The 20,079-nt window shown below is 43.6% G+C and overlaps 1 protein-coding gene and 1 pseudogene across 3 annotated transcripts; one reads left to right on the forward strand and one right to left on the reverse strand.

Annotated features, from left to right (window-relative positions):
* Window positions 1-4,770: 4,770 nt before the first annotated feature.
* On the forward strand, window positions 4,771-9,632 carry LOC138915123 (ral guanine nucleotide dissociation stimulator-like). 3 transcript variants are annotated; one of them, XM_070229617.1, is made up of 7 exons: window positions 4,771-4,978; window positions 6,100-6,210; window positions 7,143-7,336; window positions 7,658-7,714; window positions 8,271-8,508; window positions 8,653-8,846; window positions 9,372-9,632. In XM_070229617.1, exons 1-6 carry the CDS (start codon window positions 4,841-4,843, stop codon window positions 8,821-8,823), a joined length of 909 nt encoding a protein of 302 aa, XP_070085718.1. In that variant the 5' UTR covers window positions 4,771-4,840; the 3' UTR covers window positions 8,824-8,846; window positions 9,372-9,632. The 3 variants fall into 3 exon arrangements, with proteins under 3 accessions (XP_070085718.1, XP_070085719.1, XP_070085717.1); XM_070229618.1 differs by having other exon boundaries at window positions 8,271-8,505; XM_070229616.1 differs by lacking the exon at window positions 8,271-8,508.
* Window positions 12,771-13,617, reverse strand: OR5CT2P (olfactory receptor family 5 subfamily CT member 2, pseudogene; annotated as a pseudogene).

Genomic DNA, 20,079 nt, shown 5'->3' on the forward strand with positions numbered 1-20,079 from the left:
AAGGCCGGAGAGAAGGGGGACCATGCAGAAGGGCTGCCATGGGCTGGGACAGTGCCACAGCGGTTTAACTACACACACACACACACACACACACAGTTTTTACCCTCTGAGGTAATGGAAGTGTTACCTATCTTTATTACAGAAATGATTCCCAGTATTGATGTATCCTAAAGTATCACATTGTACTCCACAAGCTTAGACAATGTTATGTGTCCATTAAATCTCAATTGAGCTGGAACAATTTCTTAGAAAGGAGAAAAAGGCCACTTACAGAATGACAGAAGATATTTGCAAGTCACATTTCTGCTAAGGGGTGAACATCTAGAATATGTGAGAAACTCATGCAACCCAAAACCCGATGAAATAAATTTACCTCACTGAAAAATGGGCAAAGCAACTTGAACAGAGGATTCTCCAAAGAAGACAGGTCAGTGGCCAAAGTTTAGGAAAAGATGTTGAACGTCCATCACCCACCATAAACAAGTGCAAAACGAGATGTCACGTCACACCTGTTACCATGGCTCTCATCACACACTCACGCAAAAGATAGTGTTGGTGAGCATGTGAAGACATTGGAACCCTGGTGTATCCTGTCGTGCTAAAGGTAACATTGTGCAGCTGCTATAGGAAACTCTATGGAGATTCCCCAAAAGGATTCAACCTGGAAATAATATACACTCCACTAATTCCATTCTTAGGTATATATCCTCCAAATTCCAAGCAGGAACCTGAAGGGACACAGGCACTCCCATGTTCTTGGCAGTGTCATTCACAAGAGCCAAGCTGTAGAAACGACCTAAGTGTCTGTCCACGGATGAAGGGGTACAGAAACTGTGGCATACACTTACAAGGTGTAGCTGCCCCTGACGTAGGAAGGGTTAATAATCACTGGAAAAGGCTTGCCAAGAAACTGTGACCCGGAGGTGAGAAGGCCAGTTAGCCAATGACGGGTAAGACCTCCAGGAGGAGGCAACATAAGCCAGCCACCAGTCGCCCGGGGGCACAGATGGAGACACGATATCAGGAGCAGGAGGGGCCGTTGCCTAGGAGGACTTGCATGCTCCGAGATAAAATATAGGAGCACAGCAATAACATGATAATATCAAAACAGAGGCTGAGGGAGGGCTCCTTGAGAAATCACTAAGAATTCTTGGCATTCGCTAATTACATTGTTCAGAACATCTGTGTATGTTTAACAGATGTAAGCTATGTATATATTGAAACACTGGTTATAATAAACTCAGAGTGGCCGTCAGCCCTCTCCGCATCTATCCTAATGTGTACATTGGATTGCAACATCGACACAAGGCAATATTATTTCGCCCTTGTAAAGAAGGAAATTCTGCCATAGGACACGACATGGATGAATCCAGATGACATCATGTTAATGGAAGAAGACAGTGACAGAGGGACAAAGAATGCATGGTTCCACTTCTGAGGGCTATCTAAAACAATCAAACTCACAGAGGCAGAGACTACGACGGTGCTTGTCAGGGAGTGGTGGAGGAGAAAAAGGGTGAGCCACGTTTCCACGGCTCATACAGTACACAAAGTGTACTGAGGAAATCCTTTCATGACATGAACAACAGAACATTTTATAAAGCAGAAAGCTGCCTAACACTGTTGCCCTGCCCTGGCCCTGGTCTTGCCCTCCACTCTCCTCATATTTATATACTCAAAATATTTATACTTGAATCCAAATTTACAGAGTTATTCTAAAGACAGGATCACCCTAACCGGCGCAGTCACTTTGCACTGAACATGAATAATTCTCCCTGCCCTTTCCAATGTTTGAGGGGATGATTTCAATGGCTGCCTAGTGTTCCTTATCATGTCTCGTACATAACTAGCTGCTTCCATTGTCCCTGTCATCATCTTCCTCTATCAAACATCTCTGGATGGTGTCTGGAAGTGGAGTTCAATTGATCGCAGCTCTAGACAGCTTCCAAATCTAGAATGCTTCACGGAGCTTCTCGAGCACTTTCACTTTCTCCTTTGCACTTCGGGTGGCAGGCATTGACATCAAAACTCATCTCCCCCTCTACATTGGGAGCTCCTTCCAGGGAAAGATGCCTCTCCATCACTTCTGCCACCAACTCTTTGCACAGTGCCTGACATATGGGAAAACCTCAACAAAGATTCAAAACACACAACAAATCTAGACAGGTGACTCATTGTTGCAGAGAACTTCAACTGTCCATCAAAATCCATCCTCCACTTCTTGGGGCACGGGGCTGCATGCCGTGGTCCAGCCTCCGTGGTGGCTGATGACCACTTCTTTGCCGAGGGAAGAGAAAAGGAACTGACTGGTGCAGTTCTGGACCCGGCTGATAACATCCTCCTGCGTGAATTTCCTTCTGTTCTTTCCAATCATGCTGATGGATGCAGATAAGGATCATGTCCTAGGGAGGGAGAAGGCACACAATGGAAGAACGATGGGTTCCTGAAGGCCATGTGAAAGATTGTGGTCCCTCCAGTCGGAACACCCACCATGCACTGGTATCTGGGAAAATAGTGCTATGCTCCTGTAATTTGGGCTGTGTTTCAATAACTCATCACATGCCACCAAAAGTCTCAGTCACAGGACTAACTTTAGTTGTGATCCACCTAGCACATTCCAAATGATGGAAGTCTATTTGGCTCTAAGGACAGAGCCGGTCAGTGGTGGGATGGATCTTCGTTCCACACCTGTGCCCCAAGTACTCAAGAGCGCTGCTGCTGAAAAGACCCAACAAGCTCGTGCCCCCCAAATAAAGATCTGGAAGGGTAGCTGGACAAAACCACGAAATGAAAACCACAGGAATGAAAGGAGCAGATACCACCAGGAAAACAAGCCAATGCTGCTATGGAGCACCGGGTCCAGAAGGAGAGGGGCCTGGAAGGACTGCCACGAGGTGACATTCATATTTGCAGCAGCATGACAAGGAGCCAGCCCTACCTCAATCCAGGGCTCCGTAGCCTGTAGGAACGCCCAGCAGTGCACACTCTTGGAGGCACAAGTGAGGTTGGCCAGAGAGGAGGTTAGAGAGAAGGGCAGCATGGCTAGAAGGAGCTTGGCAGCAGAGTCAAGGAAGAAGGAGGGGAGAGGAGGGCAAGACCAGGACCAGGGGCAGGGCAACAGTGTTAGGCAGCTATCGTTATTGCTGTGTGACAACCTTTCCCCATCTTTACGGGCTTAACCAATGAACGTTGATTATGTGACAGTGGCACTGGACCAGGAATCCAGCAGTGCTCAGCTGGGAGCCTCTGCCAGATGATCTCAGGAAGTCAGGCTGTGCTCTGAACTGAGGCAGGATCTGCTTCCCTCCCCCTCTGAGTGCACTCTGGGTCCTGGAAGGACCCCTTGCAACTGGAGGCCTGAGTGCCCCTCTGTCGGTGGGTCTCCTTCAGGGCCAGGCCTCAGCAGCCTCTCTAGAGCACAACCCAGAACACACAGGCCTGTTCCCCAGAGTGAGGGATCAGAGAGAGAGAGAGAACAGCTGAGAGTGAGCAGGAGGAGAGCCCTGGACTGTTTGGGACCCAGTCTCAGAACTGGCTTCACATCACTCTGCCCTGTTCCACGGAGTAGAAGGGAATCACGAACTTCAGGCCACACTCAAGGGGAGTGGATTCCAGCAGCATGTGTAGACCGAGCAGAGGGGATCACAGGAGGCCATTGAGGGAGAAGGAGAAGATCTCACAGGCTCAATGCCCTGGACAGAATCACAGTCTAGTTCAAGGTGAAGCCAGGTGTAAACCCAGCTCGGCATCCTCAAGGATGGGGCCCTGGCTGCTCCCAGGCTTCTTCAGGGTGCTGTGAAAATGCGGTGCTGCTCTAACTGCAGTCAGACATGGAGAGGGCAGGAGGCTGAGACTGAGAAGTCGGCAGCCTGGTCGTGCATTTGGCAAGTTTCTGCCTGAGGATGAGCCCAGGGCAGGCGAACACTTGAGTGTTCCCCATCCATGTCATGCCTAGGGTGGAGGGAGCAGGGGCCACCTTTGCTGAGCTCATGCTTATGCACTTCTGAACTCAATCCCACACTGGAGAATTGGGAAACTGAGGCCCATAAACAGGTAAGCACTGGCCCACGGCACATGACAGACAAGAGTCCAAGCAGAAGGAAGTATTCTGATATTCTAGGGCAAGACTCGAACCCTTCCCATAGGCTTTGCGGTGGACAACAGAAACCATCAGTTCTTGGGAAGCTCTTGCCCATCCCTTCCTCTGTGGAAGCTGTTTCCTCCTGGGCATCCAGGACGTGAGCCGTGACACACACGTACACACAGAGACCTTAGATGGAAGGGCGGACTATGGGGTGGGCTCAGAAGAGAGGCAGACACAGGGGAGGAGAGGAGAGGAAGAAAAAAGCGGTTAGAGGCATTCCCTACATGGGACACCGCTCCTCCAATTTCACAGGTATTTTCCCACTCGGGCCTGAGGGCATCTCCAAGAACTATGGGCTAGGATAATCCCCCCCATGCAGACTGGAGGCAGAATGGCCCCGCGAGGCACCATGGCTTCTCCAGGATGAGAAACAGGGAAGAAGGAGCACTTGTGTCTGCGTCTGTCTCAAAGCTGGGACCCTGGCTGCACCCAGACCTTCTCGGAGGCCTGTGGAGACAGGTGGTTTGGGGATCCTGGGGACACATATGATACTGCATGGAAAAGGGGGTGAGCAGTGCCCTGTCCAGAAGACTGCTTGCATGGGTGGTATGAGAGGAGGTGGCTCAGATCACCATGGTTTCCAGGCAATGATGTAACCTTTTTCACAACAATGACCACAGTGCAGGGGCCTCCTGTAAACAGGCACCCAGATCCTCACACTCAGCTCACTTGGCTGGAGACAGCTGCTACAGAAAGATGTTTTCCTGCTGTATCCTGCCTTACCACGCCTATGGTCCCCAGAAGACCTGGAGCCAAAACCTTTTTACTCGTTTTAAAGGGTGGCTCACCTCTCATATGCCACACCTATGGCCGTTTGCCAGGAGGTCATCAAAGGTAACACGAGGGGGCCTACATCGAGCTATCCAGCTCAGGCCACTTCTGTGAGCCCCCACTGAACAGCCCCCACCTTCTCCCTTCCGTGGGGGAGATCCTCACTTGGTGGGAACTGCTGGGTGTACAGCTGATCACCTGGTGCTGCTGCCATCTTCACATCCCAGGCCAGGGCTGGCACCATGGAAAGGGGATTCCCAAGTTGCCTCTTAACTGCGCCAAGTTTCCTTCAATTCTTTTTCTGATGGGAGTAACCTTCGTTTATAGCATTATGTAGTTTCAGGGGTTCATCGTTATATTGAGATTTCTGTGTAGATGACATTGTGTTCACCACATAACGACTAATGACAATCCATCACCACACACATGTGCCTAATCACCCCTTTCACCCTCCTCCCTCTGCACTTCCTCTCTGGAACCCCCAATCCAATGCCTATCTTCTGTGATTGTTTGCTGCCGTCATCCCTGATTTATGAGAGTAGTCACAAGGCTATTGGACTTTCTCCCTCGGAATTATTTCACTAAGCATAATACCCTCCATGCCCATCCATGCTGTCACAGAAGGCCAGATCTCCTCCTTTCGGATGACTGAGTAGTATTGCATGGTGTATATATGCCACATTTTCCTCATGGGTAACTAGGTTGCTTCCAAGTCTTGGCTATTGTGAAATATGCTGCAAGTTACACAGGCATGCTGACATCTTTACCCATTCGTGTTTTCACATTCTTGAACACATACCCTGTGGTGGAATAGCTGGGTCATACGGTAGTTCCATTCTTAATTTTCAGAGGAATCTCCATCCTGTTTTTCACACTGGCTGCATGGGTATGCACTCCAACCAGCAGCGTAGGCAGGGTCCCTAGTCTCCACATCCTCTGCAACACATGTTTTGTCCTGTCTTGTTCATTAGAGCCATTCTGATGACTGTGACATGAGATCTCGTGGTAGTTTTGATTTCAACTTCCCTAAGAAGTGGTGAGATTGAACATCTTTTCATGCGCCTGTTGGCCATCTGTCTCTGTGGGTCTGGAGTGGAGAGAGTCACCAAGGTGTGAGTGCCCCCGAAGTCAGTCAGCCAGTGCTCTGAGGCTTCCTGCCTGGCTGCCGGGCACTGTCTCTACAGGTCATTCCTCAGGAGTTTGGAAAGAACAAGACACATCAGTCCTTCCTCTCCCTGACTCTACAGGAAGGGATGATGCGGCACCCGGCCGACACAAGCCAGCGCTGGGCCTGGGTGAGTGCAGGTGCTCAGTACACCCAGAACCCAGGGCCCCAGGACACCAAAGACAACACTAGGTCCTACAAGGCCCTGGTACCAGTCCTGCTCCAGAAGGAATCTGTCTCCCCATCTCTGCCCCCAACCTGCCCGCACTGCCCAGCTCCTGTCTTGGCCACATTCAAAGTCACTGTCACCATAACTCTACGAATCCCAGAAAAGAGACTTTTCTCCCATTTCACCTCATGTTTGGTCAAGGGGATCGTTGCATTTTTCTACACATTTTCCTCTTTCACCCCATCCCCAAGTGTCTATGATGACCTCATAATCCTTCCACACTTTCTCCATGTCTCACACAGCCTCATGATGGACAAGGATGCTTTTCCTCAAAAGGATGTGGGGCTCATTGGAACATGTGTGTTGCTCTGTCTTTTGCCCTCCTGAGGAACACCTGCCCATGGCCCCTCCAGGTCAGGGGCCGGGGCCTCACTGAGCTGCACGACATTTTGGATGGCAGACCGTGGAGGAGACTGATTCAGCCCTTCACTGCTGTGGGACCTCATGTTGTCTTTTCATCAGTGCTGCACTGAACGTCCTGCCTGTCCTCCTGTCCCAATCCATCCCACCGCAGGGAAAGCCCCCATCTTCTCCTCTCTGCAATGGGCTCTTTTGTCAGAAACCCCAGGGCTGATGCTCTTAACACACACAGGTGCTGTCAATTCTCCGCTAACACCTTGATCTGCTACTGGTACTGATACTAACACGTTCGTTCATTCCCCTGTCCGATTCTACCCACAAGACCAGAAGTTTTTCCTACTCTGGGCACTCCTGTCCCACCTCTTGCTAGAAGTCACTGGGAGCTTGAGGCATTGCTCTGACGGCCAGCCCCAAACCTCCTGGTGCCCAGGATGCTGTCTCTGACGCTGAGCCTCTCCTCTGTGCCACCCCAGGCTCTCGACACATCCACAGTGGACAAGAGATCGTTTCCCCGGCTGTGGACGGTTCACAACACTGCACTCGAGCATCTGGTGGCTCACCTTGTGCCCGCCTTCCTGCTGTGCGACACCACTTTTATCCACAGCTTCCTGTTGACATACACAGATGTGGCCACCACACAAGAGGTGCTAGATGAGTTCTTTAATAGGTGAGTGCCCTGCCCCTTCCCAGGACTCTGCGGCTCCAGCTACCTGCATGCTGGGAGTCTTGGGGAGATCCGCGCACCTCTCTGAGCCTCAGTTTGCTCCTCTGAATAATGGGGAGAACAGAGGAACAACCACCAAGGGCTATTGTAGGGACTCAATGAGCTCCTGCCTGGACAGCCCTTTCGAGAAGCTGAGCCCTATGAAAGGTCAGCTGGATCGGCCCTCCAGGGCTCTGTGCTAGGTAGGAGTCAGACAGTCACAAAAGACTCCTCAGGCAGCTGCCATCCAGTACAGCCAATGTGATGCCCTCCTGTCTCCTCTAGTTACAGATTCATCCTCTATTGCAGAATGGATGATGCACCCACCAGCCTATGGAAAAAGTGAGTGGGCACTGGATCAAGTGGGAGAGCCTCCCCTCTCCACACTGTGAGGGGAGTGAGGGGCCTGTGATCGGGTTGCTGGCAGGACCTGCCATCCCAACATCTTGTGATTCCTTCAGGCCGGCAGAGTTCTGATGGCTTCTCAAAGAAGAGAAGACAGCAGACCAGGAGAGCTCTGGAGGGGGCTGTGTGTGCTGTGGGAGCCCAGGGGGGAGTGGAGGAAGCTCCTACAGCACCCAGATGCATCCAATCCCCATCCCAGTCCCGCCTCCACTCCCCATCCTGGGACACAGAACAGGAGGTGTCTGAGCATCCTGCTCACTCATATCGTAGAACCTCCATGGTGGGGGCTCCGCTGTGTCCCAGCGAGCCCACTCCGTGCTCAGGGGCCAAATGACACCCTCCGTGTCAGCCCCTAGCAGGAGGGGAGCGTCACCCACATGGGTCACCTAGTGAATCAGGCAGCACAGAGGCACAGGAGCTAAAGGCTGAGGTGTTTGGAGGGCAGTAGGAAGCATGGGCGGGAGACAAAGGCTGCTGTTCTCTCATCGGTCAGATATTCACTGCACCCTACTGTGAGCCAATGTGTGCAAGAACAGAGCAGATGGCCCCACGCCCTTCCCTCCTGGACTGGCATCCCAGTGGGATGTGCCAGGAGACACTCGAGGACTGTGTCAGGCTTCCCTGAGGAAAAGGATGGGCGATCGCACCAGGGACCGAGTGCTCTCACTTCCCAAGGTGTTATCCCAGCCTCTTCTTGGAGACACGGCCTGTTCTGCCAAGCTGGCCAGGTTGTAGGTGCACAGAAAGTGGGACTGACCCCTGGTGGGCTGGAGTAGGAGGCACTGGAGCCCAGGCCCCCACAGAGGTACCTTGGGAGGGCAGTGTGGAAGGAGAGGCCAGTTCTCTGACTCCGCTGCCCACCTGTCTCTCCTCAGGGCCTTGGCCTTCATTCTTGGCACATGGATGGAATCCTATCCCCAGGACTTTTGCCAGCCCCCACACTTTCCCAGCTTGAGAAGGGTATTGGCCTTCCTCGTGTTCAGCATGCCAGGCTCGCAGGTGGAGCATCAAGTTCGCCTTCTGCTTTCACAGTTGCTGCACCCTGAGCCCAGCGAGGCAGGGAGTCAGGGTGAGCAGGACATGGGCTGTGTGTCACGGGCGTGTGTGGAGGCAATGTGGCCGGGCCGCTCAGCACAGAGCCTTCAGAGGCTGGGGTTAGGCTGGGAGCAATGAGCTGGCTCCCATCACAATTCCCACGGACTCCAGATATGGGAGACCTTCTGGAGGGTGGTTCGTGTACTGAATCTCCCTGATTGGTGAGCCGTTTCCCTTCAGTGGGAGGAACATGGAAAGACAGTCACGTTTGGTTTCCCTGTGTGTGTTTGTCCGTGTGTGTGTGTGTCTGTGTCTGTGTGTGTATGTGTGTGTGGCATGGTTACTTTGGGGTATCTTTTTTTCACCATTCACCCATGTTAATTCTTGATTGCAGTGACAGTACTTTATAACCTTACATAAATATCAAGTGTACAGCGTTATATATTTCGATTTCTGTGTAGATTACAGCAGGTCCCCCCCCCCAAAGACTAATTACAATCCGTCACCACACACATGTGCCTTGTCATGTGGATGTGGTTTTCTCTTCTTGGATCTGCAGCACCAGCTCCTGAGAAAGATCCCAACCCAGATGAACATCGCCCCCCTTCTCCAACTCTAGTGCCGACCACACCTCAGAGCCACAGATCGACGTCCAGTGCCGCAGCCGCCTCGAGTCTCAGCCCGGATTGCACTTCAAGCAATGGAAAGACCATTCACGTCCTCCCAGCAACGAGCCTCAGCCCCTGGACCGTGGCCCCACCACTGATTTCTGCCCCTTCCCCTTTACCGCCAGTTCATTAAAGTTCTATTTTGTCTTGCACATGCTTAATGCTTGCCTTTAATTTTTCTGTTCACTTCAACAGGATGTCATTCCTTGATCCTTTCCAAATGTCCATTTCCCTGGCCAGGAGGATGCTCACAGTGTTGCCCAACCGTCATCCTGACCTCATTCAAGAACACTGTCGTGGAAGGGAAGGCCTCTCCCTGTTTTTCTCTCAGTCCTCCTCCCTCCCACCCCATCCCTGGGGCCCGCTGAGCTTTCTGACTCTATGGACTTACCTCTGATGGGCTGTTCAGCTGAGCGGATGCATCCAAGATGTGGCCTTTTGTGTGTGGCTAAGTAATATTTGAGGAGTATGATTAATCACTTTTTAAATTCAAGAAAACAGTTTTTATTAGGGAGAAAAATTCCTGCTCCATCAAAGCTTATGTATGAAAAATGAAGCCCCCATGTTGACTATTGTCTTTATCTGGGGATAGGCACCACATTTAAAGGGTGACACGAGAGCTGGAAACCAAGAGGGGAATGTGTGAGGCCGGGAGACACCTTTCACATCGTTTCCCTTCCTGGATGGGCCACGGATCAGGTTATGCAATGAGCAAATTACAAAATATGATTATCGCATATTACACGCTTAGATTGATTAAAAATATCTTAAGGAATAAAATACCTTATCTACGTTTTTCAGAATTTGGATTGACGATTGTTTTTCATTTAGTAAAATAATGTTTTAATGTGAGTAAGGAAGAGGGTTCAATCCTCTGACTGGGAAATAAGTGCCCACAACAAGTGCCATCCATCTTTTCACTCTTCGCTCTACAGGGCAATGATCTTTGAGGACCCATGTGCCTGCATGTGTATAGGTGTGTGTGTTAAGCAGTGTGAGTGGGTTTGGCGGGCAGGAGCCCAGGGCTTTCCTATCCTTGGACCTGATGTCCCACAGAGGAACAGGGACACTCAGTCCTGTCCCCTTGTGTGTTCTCAGTGGCCACACATCACCTTCTACCAAGCAGCCCCAGCTTTGAAGGACTGCACCATCTCCAATTGTTCACTCCATAATTGTACTGGAATGTACATCTGTTTTTGTAGAACAGAGCCCTAGAAGCAGACATTCTGCCAACAACTGATACACCCATTTGGTGGGTTGGCTGCCATTTCCGATGTGTAGGCTTGCTTAACAAAATGAGAAACAAAAACCACATGATCATCTCAATAGATGCAGAGAAAGCATTCAACAAGATCCAACATCCATTTATGATAAAAACACTCAATAAAATAGATATAGAAGGAAAGTACCTCAACATAATAAAGGCCATATATGACAAACCAACAGCCAACATCATACTCAACGGACAAAAACTGAAACCCATCCCTTTCAGAACAGAAACAAGACAACGGTGCCCACTTTCACCACTCTTATTCAACATAGTAGTGGAGGTTTTTGCCAGAGCAATTCGGCAGGAAAAAGAAATAAAAGGAATCCAAATAGGCAATGAAGAAGTAAAACTCTCACTGTTTGCAGATGACATGATCTTATATATAGAAAACCCCAAAGAATCCATAGAAAAACTATTAGAAACAATCAACAACTACAGCAAAGTTGCAGGGTATAAAATCAACATACATAAATCAGTATCATTTCTGTATGCTAACAATGAACTAACAGAAAAAGATCTCAAGAACTCAATCCCATTCATGATCGCAACAAAAAGAATAAAATACCTTGGGAGAAATTTAACCAAAGAAGTGAAAGATCTATACAATGAAAACTACAAGACCTTCTTGAAAGAAATCGATGACAACATAAAGAGATAGAAAGACATTCCATGCACATGGATTGGAAGAATAAACATAGTTAAAATGTCCGTACTACCTAAAGCAATCGACAGATTCAATGCTATCCCAATCAGAATTCCAATGTCATTCTTTACAGAAATTGAACAAAGAATGCTAAAATTCATATGGGGCAACAAAAGACCCCTAATTGCTAAAGCAATCCTGAGAAAGAAGAACAAAGCTGGAGGCATCACAATCCCTGACTTCAAAACATACTACAAAGCTACAGTAATCAAAACAGCATGGTACTGGTACAAAAACAGATGCACAGATCAATGGAACAGAATTGAAAACCCAGAGATAAAACCACATATCTATGGACAGCTAATCTTTGACAAAGGAGCTGAGGGCCTACAATGGAGGAAAGAAAGTCTCTTCAGCAAATGGTGCTGGGAAAACTGGACAGCCACATGTAAAAGAATGAAAATCAACCATTCTTTTTCACCATTTACTAAAATAAACTCAAAATGGAGCAATGACCTAAAGATTAGGACTGAAACAGTAAGTCTTCTAGAAGAGAATATCGGCAGTACACTCTTTGACATCAGCTTCAAAAGAATCTTTGTGGACACCACAACCCCTCACATGAGGGAAACAATAGAAAGAATAAACAAATGGGACTTCATCAGACTAAAGAGCTTCTTCAAGGCAAGGGAAAACAGGATTGAAACAAAAAAACAGCCCACTAATTGGGAAAAAATATTCACAAGTTATTTATCTGACAAAGGGTTAATCTCCATAATATACAAAGAACTCACACAACTCAATGATAAAAAATCTAACAACCCAATTACAAAATGGGCAGGGGGCATGAACAGATATTTCTCCAAAGAAGATATACGGATGGCCAATAGACACATGAAAAGATGCTCATCATCACTAATCATCAGGGAAATGCAAATCAAAACTACACTAAGATATCACCTTACACCTGTTAGAATGGCAAAAATATCCAAAACCAAGAGTGACAAATGTTGGAGAGGCTGTGGAGAAAAGGGAACCCTCATACACTGTTCGTGGGAATGCAAACTGGTACAGCCACTATGGAAAACAGTATGGAGATTCCTCAAAAAGTTAAGAATAGAAATACCTTATGACCCAGCCATCCCACTACTGGGTATCTACCCTAAGAACCTGAAATCAGCAATTCCAAAAGTTCCATGCACCCCTATGTTCATTGCAGCATTATTCACAATAGCCAAGTCATGGAACCAACCTAAGTGCCCAGCAACTGATGATTGGATAAAGAAGATGTGGAAGACATATACAATGGAACACTACTCAGCCATAAAAAAGGACAAAATCGTCCCATTCACAACAAAATGGATAGACCTTGAGGGTATTATGTTGAGTGAAATAAGCCAGAGAGAGAAAGATGAACTCTGCATGACTCCCCTCATAGGTGGTAGCTAACATATAGACAAAGAGAATTGATTGGTGGTTGCCAGGGGAAAGGGGGGTGGGGGGAGGGCAATAGGGGTGAAGTGCTGTACCTACAACATGACTAATAATGATGTACAACTGTAATTTCACAAGGATGTTAACTTTCATAACCTTAATAAAAAAAACAAAAAATGTGGCAACAGTGAACAGAAACAACTGATTGAGCTAACAATCAGAGATAGAAAGGGAAATCAGGGAGGACAGCTCACAGAAGAAGTGATTGATTATATTGAAACCCTGAAAAGACAGTTTAATATCAGAACATGTGAGTAGCAAAGAACGTGCTGCTCCCCATGCACATGCTACAACTAGTAGCATGGCACAGAGTTGCTGTGACACAGAAACAGTGTAGAGCAGAGGGTTGCAATGGGCCACAAAGTGGTCATTGGGCATCACAGCAAATAGAATTGATTTAGTCACTACAAATGTGCAAAAGAAAAAGGATTGCACCATACATCTTGAAAATGGAATACTTTTGTCTTCTGCAAGTAGCTTCAGAGCATTGTGGGAACAATGATAGAAGAATAGTAGAAATCCACATAGAGGTGGCTGAGAAAAAAGTACACGGGGGTGTGTAGTTAGGGTTAATTTTGATGATCACAATCATTCCAAGATTCCCTATCACACTGAAGCTGCAAATGGCCAGAAATACCAAGAAGAGGAGAATTTGCAGTGCCGGGTAGTCTGAGAAGCCAAAGAGAGTAAGTATGACCCTACCAGTTATATTTATCTCTGCCAGAAACATGTTTCCTGATGGTAAGATCTGAAAGTCAGTCTTGGAAATAATACATTATGGAAAGCAATTGACAAATGAAGCATACTTCACTCTCCCCTGTGTATAGCATAAGGTGAAACAAAATAGATCTGTGTTATAATCCTGTTAGGTGTTATGTATCCAAGATAGGAATATCTAATGTTTCAGAAAAGAATTACTAGTTAATTTTACTTCCTCAAAACTTATAAAACTTAATTCTGTTCATGTTCTGAAATATGACTTTAAAGACTTACAAATGGAATAATATGAACTCAAGAAAATTAGGTGGTAACATGTAATCAAATCCTCATGTAAGACATTCTTATCGCATTGATTTTGTGCATTGCACAAAGAAAGGCCTAGAAAAATGAAAAGAAAATGTTTTTTATGTCCCACAATTACTAATGACAGGCAAAGCATCTAAAATAACTTCTATAGTTGGAATGAATTTTTATAAAAAGATGTGCATATATTGTGATATAAAGAAAGAATTCTCTGTATACTTAATCATATCCATATTTTAAATATCAGTTTAGCACTTTAATGGCCATTCCTATTTTGACTACATAAGTCAAATATCAAAGTAAATAATTACTTATGTTTTTCAACGAAGAATTTCTATTGAACTGCCTTTTTCTACAGGTAAGCACACAGAAGCCTGAATAAGTCATGACTTCTTCAGTGACAGATAGATATCAGATGATCAACCTACAGGTAGAACTCAGATTCTTAAATTCACAGCCATGTACCCATCACTCTATGCCAGGCTCTGACTTACATGATAAATTGAGATATTCACATTTTTATTTTGTAAAGACCACATTTTCACAATTTTTTGCTAATTCTTTTGACCATTTTAAAGACAATCTTCATACTATAAAACTGTGAAAACCAGTCCAATGAATGTGTTGAGGGCCACAGAGCTGTTCTGAAGATCAACGTCAAGATGAAATGTAGAGAATGGGAGTTAGAGAAACATCCTTGTTCAGGAATAAGTATGATAAGTACCCTTAAACATTGAGAAAGACTCTTCCCTTTTCCAGACCCTTCTTTCCTCTCTCTGTAAGATTCTAAGAATACTCGTTCTGTCTCCCATTACCTGCCAAGAATGTAGATGAGTGTTAAGATGTCTCCACACTCTAAAGACATTTATGATAAAGGAATTCTTAATACAGAGAGAATGGTGGGATTTATCAAATTGGTTACGAGGTAAAACCACCACTTAAATTTTAATCTCATATAGATAACGAATTTTTGCTACAAGTATGGACAGGCTCATACTAAAAAGTCATTCATTGTTTATCTGAAGTTCAAGCTAAATTTAGCATTCTGTATGTTTGTTTGCTAGATCTGGCAATCCTATATCCAGAACAACTCAGAATGTTATGGTCAGGAACACATCCCAGTTCTTCTGGAACTTTCCTCTTTTTGATACTGTAAATCAAAGATGCAAGGAATCCCTTCAACCATAATTCTTTATAATGAAGATTTTTCTCAGACTATCATTTCTGGTAAGGTCATCTCTGTTTCTGCAACTCTAGAACCAGATGGTTCCAGATATTCCATCACTAAAGGTGAGAGGCCCCAGATAACACAGAATTCTCAATGGCCCTGTTTGTTCAGATATCCAAGGATTTAAAAATCAATCAGAAGGCAACGTTTTCATGTCAATGATCAATATTATAAAATTATTTCTTAATTCCCTTTTTCAAGGTTTCTCAGCTAAGCACTATTGACATTTTTCCCTGGACTATTTTTTTGTGATGGGGAGCTACCCTCTGCATTGCACCATGTATAGCAGCATTTCTGGCTTCTATCCACTAGATGACAGTATCACCCTAATCCCCAGTCCCTCCGTTGTGACAATCAAAAATGTTTCCAGACATTCTCAAATGTCCCCTCGGGAACCGAGGATACATAATTGCCTGTAGTTGAGAACTACTGCTTTATTTTCTTGACTCTGGTAAATTTTCACATTTCTTCTGTTTGAATTCAACTTAAAACTAATATGCAAATTAAATATCATGGTTCCTTATCGGTGAAATGATGTTATTTTATGGATTAAACAATTTGCTTTATTTTTGAATCTGTGAAGTGTGGTATTTAAAACCTTCTTCCTTATCCTTTCTTCCCTTTTGTTCTCTTTTTTCCCTTGTGAGCCAGTATTCTTTTTTCACCGTCTAAAATCTTATTTAGAGTAAGTCCTGTTTATTATAGTTCTCCAGAAGGTTCATTTTATTTCTTTCAATTCTATTTTATTTAAATACCTCTTATTCTCCCTTGCACAGCATTTCCAAAAAAATCACAAAAGCTCACGGACATATAACTGAAAACCTTCAGGGCCCTTCTATTCCCCCACTTTCAGGAAACAGTTATTCCAGACACTGCTATGGAGGAGCTCAGCTAAGCCAGGTTCTCCAGACAAAGCTCTGTAAACAGAGGTACTTCCTGTTCCACATACTTAATGTTTACAGTTGGCTGAAAAGTTTCTCCAAATGATTTTTCCTATGAGGAACTGACTGAATCTAAGGCATCTCCTACATACCTCACATGAAAAAAGAATGTCCGTATTTTCTCTGAGCTACAAACCACCTGCTGGTGGAAAAGGCAGGCCCTCTCCTGCCTCTGGAGAGCTAGTCTATGGGAGTTGCTGACTCTTATATCTCCTTCCACTCCCTGTCCCACCAGGACTGTAGAGAAAATTACTTGCCTTATTCTCCAGAGGACTTAAGCAATTAAAATTAACGATTATTTTCTGATGTATTTCTGGTTTCCTGGAAAACCTGAAGAAAAACAACTTAAGCTTAAGAATCATTTTATATAAAAGTTAATTGAAAGTTTAAATGTCTTCTCTTCCTGTTGCATGATAATTCGCATAGTCTCCCCAAATTTTTGTATAACAAATCATAGCAGAAGTTATCTTTTTTATTTACTTGACAAATATTTTTCTCTTTTTTAGTACATTGTTTATTTTCTTCAATTTTTCTAGCTTTTTGAGGTATAATTGACAAATAAAAATTATATGTATTTAAGGAGTACAACCTGATGTTCTGATATACATATACATTGTGAAATAATCACCACAATCAAGCTAATTAACATATCCTTTACTTCAAATTACTATTATCTTCCTTTTTTGGTGAGACTACCTGGATTCTATCCTCTTAGCAAGTTTCAAGTATACAGTAAAATATTGTTAACTTTAATCACCGTGCTATCCATTAGATCTTCAGAATTTTTTCAGCTTGCATAACTGAAACTTTGTACCTCTTGACCAATATGTCTCCATTTCTCCCTCCTTAGCTGCTGACAACCACCATTCTACTTTCTGCTTCTACAAGTTTGTTTTAGATTGCACATACAAGTGAGATCTTGCAGTATTTGTCTTTCGAGAAATATTTCTTAAGTATCTACCGTGTCCCTGGTCTATGTAAGGCTTAACTGCTCCCAGTTACACTAAGTACACTGAAGGAGTGGGACCTGCTCAGGTCCCTCAATTATAATTAGAATAATTGTTATGATCCTGCTAATGGTATTAGGAGCAGAGGATCACCTCATATATATTGCTGATAGGACTAGAAATGGGAATTTGGTTTCTCACTGTCCCAAGACGTAGCTACATCTGGCTAGAACCAGCAGATTAGGGTTTCTAAAGTTATTGCAAACATCCTGGATACCGGATAAACAAATGTATTGTGTACTGTTCACAGTATGATAACATCTTTTCTTCTAATTTGTCATAAAGTTTTTATCCAGAAATCTGCAGTCCTTTAAAATACCACATTGCTGCAAAATTCTTTATCTGCCTCCTCTATCATTGGCATTTCTCTAGATCCTAGTTTTATCATTTCACACTTGTACTGTTCAATAGTCTCCAAGTTGGTCTTTAAGCCTATAGATTCACTCTCTTATATCTGTCTGCCACACTGCCACTAAAACAACTCTTTTCAAAGGAAGTCAACTTACATTTGGATATTTGTTTGACTATGCATAAAATATCTGTGGAGTATGTATTAGGCATTTTTCACATGGTAGCGAGAAAAAAAGTGGACCATGGAAATATATCACTTATTCTAAAAATAGATACATTAAATAAGCGTAAGCGAAATTAAAATAAGTAACTGAAAGTTATAATGAGCAAATCGTTCCCTGGATTGTAAATTTGAGTGACTCATAGTCACTTATAGGTGCATATCCAAGTTCCTAAAATTTCTTCCCAGATTTTCTCTACTAGACTTATCCTTGTCCACTTTCTGTACAAATTTGTCTGCATATGTAATTATATCTATCTATCTACCTCTATCTTTGTCTATCATCTATCTATCTGTATGCTGTTTTACATATCTGCACATTTGTACAATGTCTCATTCATCTAGATATCCTTAACTTACCACTTATCTCATTCATCAACAAAACACTGCTGAGTCATAAAACTTTCCAAAAACTGTTTCTAACTTCTCTAAACAAAAGTCATTATTCTTTGAAAGTCATAATTTCTGTGAGTAATCCTTTAATTATTCATTTTACTACCAATTGGATGTAGTTATGCGTTTATATATTTACACAGGTTTCTCTCCAGCTACAGTGTGGGTTCCAGGATGTCATGAACAATCTCTCTTTCATTTGTGTATCCTCCTCACATATTTCTATGTCTACTCATGAATAAATGCATACATATATATGTATTATTGAAGCAGATCACTTAGCTTTGTTTTCTTTACCTGAAATATTTGGATTAACTCTGATGCTCTTCACATCAGGAGTAAGAATGTGCTCACTGTTCAAGTCCATGTATTAATTGCTGCAGCCAAACATAGATCTCAATTTTATCTTCTAGTCTTCCGATCCTTCTTCTATACCACACTGACCTTTGGCCTTGTAGTGTAAGGATCAAATGGTCATGCACGGGAAAGCCTTGCTTTAGTTATGAAAATTAAATTTAAAATGTGTGATGCCATATGTACTCAATTGTTCATTTTGTTTTGTTTTCCCTAACAGAATTCTAGAGAAGAGCTCTAGCATTTGAATCCCTACTACATTTCATCTGTTTCTTAAGACATATTTTCACCCACTATAACATCTCTGAGTTTGGATTTATCTTACAATTAATGGTAAGAAATCATTGTCTCATAGTTGAACAAGTAAAGATTATTTCCTGGGTATACATTTAGTGATGGTGAATCTTATAATACTTGAACTATGAAATGGTAATGGACATAGAGATGAAGAGTGCATGGTGAGAAACATTTCACAGGTAGCATTTCTGAGAAACTTGGGAACAGTGTCCTCATCTATCCACTTGGGATAATCCTGTCAAATTTGAAAACAAAATGAGACTTATTCCTGTCGAAGTCTTATCTTTCAAAATAAAGTCTGGGGATGAGACTGAGGAGACAGAGTCTAGTGGATTTGCCTAAAATGACAGATAGTGACATAAGTAAAACCAGCAGTACAATAACTTGTAGTGTTTTTGTTGTTATTTGTCTGTTTGCTTGTTTGTTTTGCATATGCCTCAGCTAAATATCATCCCTTAGTGACCTAAGAAAATCAAAACAAACAGACAAATAAATCCTGACATAGACGTTATTAGCTTTAAATGTGTAAAGAATGTTCTGCTGTAGAGCAACAATATCCTGAACAGGCTCTAATTCCTCTATTTTCAAAAATGGTTCTGCTTAGAATCCATATACCAGCAAAGAATTAAACAAGTTGGTAGAGGAGAATTAACTTTCAGAATATGGTTCATTTTAGCCTTTAAATTATTTTCTCAGATCTTAAAATGGTTATTTGTTGAAATGTTAAATTCAATTTTTTAAAATTTCTGAACAATACATTTTTCTGTTTATTGAGTATTCTTTTCAAAAGCCATTTTTCATCTGATATGAGTAAATAGTCATATAATTGAGTTAATTTACTTCTTGGAGTGTGACTACTAAATAAATCAACTATTATAGCAAAACATTTGCAAGGAGCTCTGTATCTTGTTCCCATTAAATGTGATGTTTAATTTTTGTTGCTTTTTATGGACATCCTCCCATCACCAAGGATTCTTGTATACAGCTAAGGGCACAATGCAGTTCTGTCAATGTATTAATATGGCAGTGGCTAATCGATGAGAGATAGTATATTTGAGTCTTGCATAATACCAGCAGTCTCATAGACAAATTTTGTATTTTGAATGTTAAAAAGCATTATAAAATAATGTATCCTTATTCTTTACTAAAGAAGATGGAGTAAGGACTGTAGGATATTTTCCAGGGTCTGGTAGAAGTATCAATGCTAAGAACACAATTTATTAAAATATTTAATTTTTAATATTTAATAGACATATTACATTCATTACAAATTAGATATATTACATACAAGAGAGAAGAAAAGGATACTCAATAAATGGTGCTGTGACATTACTATATAGTTTGGGAAAGGGAGTTGGACAATACCTTTGTAAGCTTT

This window comes from Equus caballus, chromosome 12 (genome assembly GCF_041296265.1).
Source record: "Equus caballus isolate H_3958 breed thoroughbred chromosome 12, TB-T2T, whole genome shotgun sequence".
Taxonomy (NCBI): domain Eukaryota; kingdom Metazoa; phylum Chordata; class Mammalia; order Perissodactyla; family Equidae; genus Equus; species Equus caballus.

Bases quoted from the DNA above. Each gene is read 5' to 3' on its own strand.
- LOC138915123 (XM_070229616.1), top strand. From the start codon at position 4,841: ATGTTTTCCTGCTGTATCCTGCCTTACCACGCCTATGGTCCCCAGAAG. The intron at 7,337-7,657 runs GTGAGTGCCCTG...TGTCTCCTCTAG, and splicing joins CTAGATGAGTTCTTTAATAG to TTACAGATTCATCCTCTATT. The intron at 8,847-9,371 runs GTGAGCAGGACA...TTGGATCTGCAG, and splicing joins CAGCGAGGCAGGGAGTCAGG to CACCAGCTCCTGAGAAAGAT.